Source organism: Amphiura filiformis, chromosome 14, assembly GCF_039555335.1.
Source record: "Amphiura filiformis chromosome 14, Afil_fr2py, whole genome shotgun sequence".
NCBI classification, from domain to species: Eukaryota; Metazoa; Echinodermata; class Ophiuroidea; order Amphilepidida; family Amphiuridae; genus Amphiura; species Amphiura filiformis.
The window spans coordinates 28,304,037-28,312,501 of record NC_092641.1 but is presented as its reverse complement, the minus strand read 5'-3'; the positions used below and the strand labels follow the sequence as shown (position 1 = coordinate 28,312,501).

General features: G+C 33.7%; 1 protein-coding gene across 1 annotated transcript; it reads right to left on the bottom strand.

Annotated features, from left to right (window-relative positions):
* Nucleotides 1–2,466: 2,466 nt before the first annotated feature.
* On the bottom strand, nucleotides 2,467–8,357 carry LOC140169898 (gamma-secretase subunit PEN-2-like). The gene is made up of 4 exons (XM_072193219.1): nucleotides 8,206–8,357; nucleotides 5,772–5,909; nucleotides 4,855–4,959; nucleotides 2,467–4,189 (listed from the first exon to the last, which is right to left on the bottom strand). Exons 2-4 carry the CDS (start codon nucleotides 5,830–5,832, stop codon nucleotides 4,050–4,052), a joined length of 306 nt encoding a protein of 101 aa, XP_072049320.1. The 5' UTR covers nucleotides 5,833–5,909; nucleotides 8,206–8,357; the 3' UTR covers nucleotides 2,467–4,049.
* Nucleotides 8,358–8,465: the final 108 nt, after the last annotated feature.

The following is an 8,465-nucleotide window of genomic DNA, read 5'->3' as shown; positions in this document are numbered from 1 at the left end:
AAATTGATGAAGTAGTTATCAAGTGAAATTGACGAAGTAGTTATCTACTGCTGATATTGAAATTGATGAAATAACTATCTACTGTTGATAGTGAAATTGATGAAGTAGTTATCTACTTCTGATATTTCAATTGATGATATAGTTATCTACTGCTGATATTGAAATGGACGGAATAACTATCTACTGTTGATAGTGAAATTGATGAAATGGCTATCTACTGCTGATATTAAAATTGGTGAAATAGTTATCTACTGCTGATAGTAAAATTAATGAATTAGTTATCTACTGCTGATATTGAAATTGACGAAGTAGTTATCTAGGCCTACTCTTGATATTGGTATTGATTTTAATCAATCTACTGCTAATAATGAAATTGATAAATTAGTTATCTATTGATGATAATTGGAAATTGATGAAGTGTCTATCTACTGTTGATATTGAAATCAACGAAGTAGTTATCTACTGCTGATATTTCAATTGATGAAATAGTTATCTACTGCTGATAGTGAAATTGATGAAATAGTTATCTACTGCTGATATTGAATTTGATGAAATAACTATCTACTGTTGATAATGAAATTGATGAAGTAGTTATCTACTGCTGATATTGAAATTGACGAAGTAGTTATCTACTGCTGACATTGAAATTGACGAAGTAGTTATCTAGGCATATATTGGCATTGATTATTTTGCACTAAAAATCTTATCTGGTTAAGAACCTCTGGCCCTTGCTACCCGCTACCAAGTTACATCACCGTACCCCATGGTACGGATCTCCAGATATTTGTAAAAAAACCGCTAAAATACACAAATTATGCAAATCAGTTACTTAATTAGCATATTTTGCCCTGAAAATCTAATCAGGTTAAGGAATCAGATAGCAACGTTTGCACAGTATTTGTGGGACCTAAGAGCACATCAGACATATCAAATTGCATTTTGAATATGAGGAATGTCCTGCTGATATCAAATAATTTAGATTTTTTGAAATTCATGCCACAATATATTAAAAATTTTATGGCAACCTATTAAAATTTGATAGCTTCTAATTTTTAACTGTCCTTGATGTAAACTTAATAAATCTAATGATATGTACCTAAAGTATATGTTGCTGGAATGAAAAATTGAAAATTGACCTTTCATATTGAAGATAGTATACATTTTTTTCCCAAAAAGACCTATTTTTTGTGTGTTTTGGGGAAAAAATGTATATCTTCAATACGAAATGTCAAAATTTTTATATGTTGAACAGCTTTTCATCCCAGCTACATACACTTTAAGTACACATCATTTGCCATCAAACGGTCGCTCAGTGTGGAGACACACTTGGGTTCTGATGGGACCAGGCTCAAACTAAATGCTCAAGCTAGGCTAAAAAAACCTACAAGCATGCTGGCCTTTATGGAAAGAGAAATGAGAAATAGATTTGAAGACAAAGAACAAGGAAAAGTCAAAAGAAATGTGTATTATATTGCAAATTTTAGAGAATCAAATTATTTGATATCAGAAGGACAATCCTATCCTTGTATTCAAAATGCAATTTGATGTCTGATGTGCTCTCAGGTCCCACAAATTTTTTTGTGAAAACGTCGCTATCCAAGCCCATAATATAGTATTACCCATTTCTGGAACTTCATTTATTAATAACAACATGATCATAAAAATCTCGGGGAAAAAAAGAAATATCACAATTATATAAACTCAACACACTCGGCTCATTTGTCAATTTCTGGTATAAAATGCAACTTTATTTTCAAAAAAAAAAAAAATCAGTTTTGACAGTTCTAGTGGTATTAATACAATGTGCATTGTAATATTTTGATGACATCAAAAATGGATTAAAAGTGTTCACTACATTACCATTACTGTCGCTACCTCACAAAGATGTCTACATGTTGGATATCAGTAAGTATTAATTAAATAAACAAAATTCTACTTTTAAGGTGGTACTACACCCCTTGATAAATTTGTGACTATTTTTGCATTTTTCTCAAAAAATAATAACACACTGGTTACAAAAGTTATGTAAACTATATTATAGGGCAAGGAATCCAGTTACTACACTGGAATTTCAGTGACTCAAGAGAAGCAGTACATTATTTATGATAAGAAAAGATGTACCACTATATAATGAACCACTTGTCTTGAATCACCGAAATTTCAGTGAAGTAATTGGATTCCTTGCCCCTATGATATACATAACTTTTGTTACCAGTGTGTAGTTATTTTTTGAGAAAAATGCCAAATTAGTCACAAAATTTATCAGGGGGTGTAGTACCACCTTAAGAAGATTCTGGTTTTGCATTAATTATGACACAGAAAGGAATATCTAATGATTTTTTTCTCAATAAATATCATACATTGAAATAAATAAACATTTATAAGCGTTGCAGAGCTAAGTAAATAAAAATAACTGAAACTGATACAACATATTACTTGTCAAACAAAAATCCAAAATGTTTGAGGTTCTTACATTGTCATCTATTGTTGCATAATATATCATTAACTTCTTGTTGAATGGTGTCTTCTTCATTTGTGGAATGTTTTGCATTAATTAGAAATAATGCTGCTAAAACAAATTTTGTCTTAATTTTAAGGTGGTACTACACTGATAAATTTTGTGACTAATTTTGCATTTTTCTCAAAAAATAACTACACACTGGTAACAAAAGTTACGTATATTATAGGGGCAAGGAATCCAATTACTTCACTGAAATTTCAGTGATTCAAGACAAGTGGTTCATTATATAATTATGTTAAGAAATGAGGTACATTCTAGCGGTACCTCTTTTCTTATCATAAATAACATACCGCTTGTCTTGAGTCATTGAAATTCCAGTGTAGTAACTGGATTCCTTGCCACTACATAACTTTGGTTACCAGTGTGTTGTTATTTTTTGAGAAAAATGCAAAAATAGTCACAAATTTATCAAGGGGTGAAGTACCACCTTAAAGAAATTGAAGCAACACCTTACTTAAAAGCAATAATTAAATACCAATAACAATAATATGAAGGATGGATATTTAGTGAAAATAATATTAATGTATTGTGAGTCAACTTTGAAAATCAGTGTGTGCCATGCATGGTTTGTACTGGATTTTGTTTTGTTTTTTTGTTTTGCAAGGAGGTCCATGTATGGAAAGTCTACCATGGCATCAAATTTGTGAACATGACTGTGCGATGTCGTTTTGCCAAGTTATTTGAGTTATATTTGCAACAATTTACACTTTTTACACAATCTTTTATCATGAATTTGCATTTGAAAAAAAAAACTTTCCCACAATATTGGATTATCATGGAAGGGTACCAAAATTGTGCACTCTGGCATTTTCTGGCAAAGTACAAAGTTCAATGATAATTATTGGCATCCTAAAAACACGCCATGAGCATTAAACGCATTACATCATACAGTGGAACCTCGTTAACACAAAATCTGTTCATACAAAAAAAAACTGACACAAAGAGATTTGGAAGTCCCTGGCATTGCTTTTGTACATGTTAAAAGTACCTGATAACACATAATCCTAATTACACAAAAATGAAACCTATGGTCCCATAGATTTCGTGATAAAGAGGTTCCACTGTACACAGCTTGGAGCAAATTAACCACAACGTCAGCAATTTTACAAATGCACTAAAAACAAAAGTTTTGTTGTGTCTGGAAAATTAACCCCTGAGGTAGGGCCTACGCTATTTTTCCCTCCGGTAAGTGACATGCAAACATGGAAGAATATAACTTCTCCCGTTTATTTCCTTGACATGTGGTAACTATTTAGGCTATTCCATATAATATCTACACCCTCTTGTGGAAAATGAAACTAGTAGTTGATCAATTCCTATTGAACTACATAAAATCAAGCTGAAAATGGTTGACAAAATTTTGCAAACAAGTTCGCTTTTATAAAAATGCGCTCCAATTTTGAAAACTTTACATGGAATAAGATCCTTTGCCCCTGATGAACTTGGTTAGAATTCCAAAATCTTCCTCAGGGAGGGTGTTTATCAATTGGAATAGCCTATAACAAGAGAGTCAATTCCTATCGTCAATTTATGGCATTCCTTTGGGAATGATGAATGATATCCTATCAGCTGTCTCACCCCATTCTGCTCGTTTTAATTGGAATATCGTTATCCACGCTACTAAGGCAGTTGTCCATATCGTTGAGCCTATGAATGAACGTATAAGATCTGAAAACAAGAGGAACATAGATGTGTTATGATAATTATTTCTGTTGCAAACTATTTGTGAATGCAGTGATTTATACACTTGAAAAGTGAAGTGATGGGGTTCTGTCTTTTTTATTTATTTATTTCTCTATTTATTTATTTCCATATTCTTCTTTCAAAGATAATAGTTTGGTTTTAATACCTTGTGTGAACCAAACAAATTGTAAAGTGAAAAAGGTACCATGTTCATCGTTCAACTTAATATACATGAACATGTACAAAGTATTATTGTGTTGAAAGATGCACATAATACTTTTCAATACATATATAAACATATTTTGAAAATTGTTACAGAATTCAATGGGCTATTCCAGTTGAAATCCACACTACCCCTGTGGAAAATTTTAGAAATATCTTCCACAGGGGAGTAGCCTATGTTTCTCAAATGTAATTGATCAGTGTTAATCATTTTGAAACCCATACTTCCCCCTGTATTATGGGTTTACCTACATCTTCCAACAACTGGAGTGAGTATTTCAAATGGAATTTACCCAAATGTCTATTCTACTTGAAACTCATAATCTATCTAAGATTTTAGCTTCAAGTCGGGTGACTTACAGGGGTAGTGTGGATTTGAAAAGGAATAGCCCAATATTCCTTTGGGGGGACAAAACCATAAAACTTACATGATCTAATTTGTTTCTGTTGATCAAATGCTGGTCTAATAAATGCTTCTCTAAAGAACCATATTACATTGATGAACCATAGAAAAGGCAACAGGAAGAAGCCACCTGTAGCGGAACAAAAGAAAGAAGATCATAATTTAGTTTACAAATTTTAGAATTGCAAGGTTGCATTTTACAGTACAACAATTAATTTGTGCTGTACGTGCCTTACTCAAGGGCACAGCACAATGGCTCCTTAAAATGGGGCTTGAGTCCATCCAATTATGAGTCACTAAAAATGAGTGACGACGGGGATGTGCGGCCACATTGACCCCCATTTTTCAACTCCCTCTCACTCAATTACCCCCTTTTTTGTTTTACTCAACTCCCTCTCACCCAATGGCCCCCATTTTTGTTTTCCTGTCACCAAAAGTCCCCCTTATTTCACAAACATTTTGGGCAATTGTTTCCCTTTAAATTTTCAAACATTTTCAAATTTTGTATTTGATCAACTTTTATATTTTGACCAACAATTTTTTCAGCCTCTTGGAAAGACCCTTTTTTTGGTAAAATTTTCCCTAGCCTCACAGAAAGACCCATTTTTTTGGGTTTACAAGCTTTTTTCTAGTCTCACTGAAAGACCCAATATTTGGTAAGATTTTCCCCAGTCTCACGGAAAGACCCCTTTTTTGAGCCTTCTCACTGAAAGACCCCCCTGGTTTCGAACTGCTGTCCGCATATATCCCTTCAACAATATGATTATTGATTGGTTTAAGACGTGTTTGGCAGGAATTAAGGTCACTTCAAATTCAAAAACAGACTGCGTATTTGACCCTCAAACACAGAATTTATGAGTTTAGCCCTCTGTGCCCATGGCCCTCGAGGTTTAAACAAATTTAAATGAGTTGGGCAAGGCTTTTAAAATGTACTGTACCTACCTATGAAGTATTTCCTACACAATTCCAATTTCTCTGGATCAGGCGTTCTCGCTAAATTCATCTTGAAAGTTGTAGCTAGTCAAGTGTAGGAAGTAGTTGTGCTTCTCTTCTCACTCAAATATCTGAGCAGTGAGCAATCTGAATTAAGACACAAGAAAGCAAAATGTAAAATGTTTTAATGCATGGAACCAGGCAGACAAACTGCTTCTTCTCGGTTGAGTTGACGGCTTTTATTTTTATTATAATATAGAGCTGTATACCAGTGATTTTCATCACTTGTTCCCTTCCAGCTACCGTACTATTGTATTTTACTGACTAGTTCTGTACTCAGGAATTGAACATTTTTGCGGGCATTTTTGGTCATCAAACTTTGCTTATTTTTGTGCCAGGCCTACATTAATATTATTGTCATGCCGACTCATGCATGCATGCTTGTTCATGATCATGATGACCGTTGTGGTGAATGTCACCATGGATGGTTCATATAGAACTGAATAACAACAGTCACATTGTGTGTGTTTGCTGGGGGGAGGGGCAAATGTTACGCACCCTCTCCTCCCAGGCCCCCTGTCTCTTTCCCTTTAAGGGCAGAGTAATGGGAGAGAACATGGACCTTTTCGAGCTTCATTGTTTCTGAATTGTATGTCCAAAGTATATAAAACTATACACTTTTGGAAAGGAAATGAGTCAAGGAATCCCATGGTGACGTCAGATTTGTTCAAAAATCTCAAGTTTTTGACAAAATCACAAAAATTCACTTTTTTACCCCAATTTTTTTGTGACAACTTAGAAAAAAATCCGTTTGGAGTAAAAAAAATTCAGTTAGCTTTTCATGAAGAAGAGACATGAACTTAGGGAAGGTTTTTTATTTTTTGAAATTAAGTCTCTTTTTTCAAATATTGAAAAATACATGTGAAAAAAACCATTTTGTCACTCTATTAGGCCAAGTAAAATAAAAAACATGTTTCACGTCCGGGTTTTTGAAAAAAAAGGAGGAAGAGGGGACTTTTTATTTTTTATTTTTATCACAAAATCAGTGTAAATACCCATAATTAGAGCTGTTTTAGTAGTGTTTTAGCGTATACAATAATGCCTGGAAAAAGGAGGAGGCCTCTTTTTATTTGTAGTTCTGAGAGATAGGCCCCCTCTAACTATCACAAAACCTTATAAAAGTGTTTCTTGTATATAAGCAAGGCTATAGAAAGCAACTCTACTTCCTAGACATATTTTTTGAAAAGTTATAACTGAATTTCAAAAAATAAAAATAAAATTGAAGAAACCTCAAAAAAGGAAGCGGGAGGGGACGTGAAACATGTTTATTTTTTTTATTTGGCCTTAAGCTAAAAAATGCACATAATGATGTATATTTTTGTTTAAAACAAATATTTTGAAAAAATGAAAAAACCTTCCCTAGACTTTGTAAAGGATAGTGCAAAAAGTTTACCTTTTGCTTGTCTATTTTTCGAGTTATCTTGGCACAAAAATCCCGCAATATTGTCAAAAGTGAACTCTGAGAAATCGACGTTTTAGTAAAAAAATGTCAAAATTATGCACAAAACGTCCTTAAATTTTAAAACGGTAATGGTCTAAATATGCATCTGTTTGCACCAATGAATCTATAATCTCTGCTTTCAGTGCGCCAAAATTCAAAATAATAAAAAAATCTAAGTGGCATTTTGACTGCAAAATTTTGTTTTGTTTACACCACATTTGCTGGCGTTAACAACATACCGAATGCGCCTTGACTCATGTAAGACATACGCGCAGAGTTGCGCTTGCGTCACGCTGACGCGAATCGCTGCAGTAATCACAATATTTCGCATTCAAGCATTTCTGACTCATTATTTCCCGCCAATTTACTAAGCTGTCTTGAGCCATGTGACTTTTTAGAGTTGAAAAGAGTGAAATAAATCAAGCAAAAATACGAATAAATATTAGCAAGTTGTATTTTATCAGTTTCAAGTGAAAGAATACATCTTTCTTATAAGATCATCTTAGTGTTGATAAATATCAAAAAATCTCAAATTCGGTCGTGGACGAATGTGTCTTCCATTTACTCTGGCCTTAACTTCTCTTTCTCAGTCCCTCTCCTTCCCCTTCTCTTTTTCCCTCTCCTCCTTCCCCATCTTTCTCTTTTTTTCCTCTTCTCAACCCTATTTTTCCGCTTCACCCTCCCCACTTTTAGTTTAGGTGTCGGGGGCAGTCTGCCCCCCCCGGCTAAGCTAACTGGTCAACTGAAATCATGCATGCTTTTTATTGCTTACAAGCCTTCATACTATTTCTTGATTTATAGTTCACATGTTCATGAAGGACATGAGGATGATCATATCATCATCATGAACATTTGTGAATGAACTGAAACAGTGAGCATTGTGGTGAGTGAAAGGAACAAACATGATTTTGTAAAACACACTTTTCTAGCTAAAACCCCTACCTGCTTCTAAGCTTTGGTTATTTTTACACACAAAAAGTGTTAACTCGTCCTTCAAAATTTTATTTCAAATAAAACCATGGTCTTTTGTAGGCTGAGACGAACATTTATTGGTGAAAAAAAAAGAGTCCTGCAAAGGCTGCAACAGCAATCACTAAATTCACTTCCGTCAATATCACGATACCGCAATGTGTAAACGTCATCAATTTACGCAGGTCACTTTGAAAATATTGAAATAGATTTAAATAGACATTAATTATTTT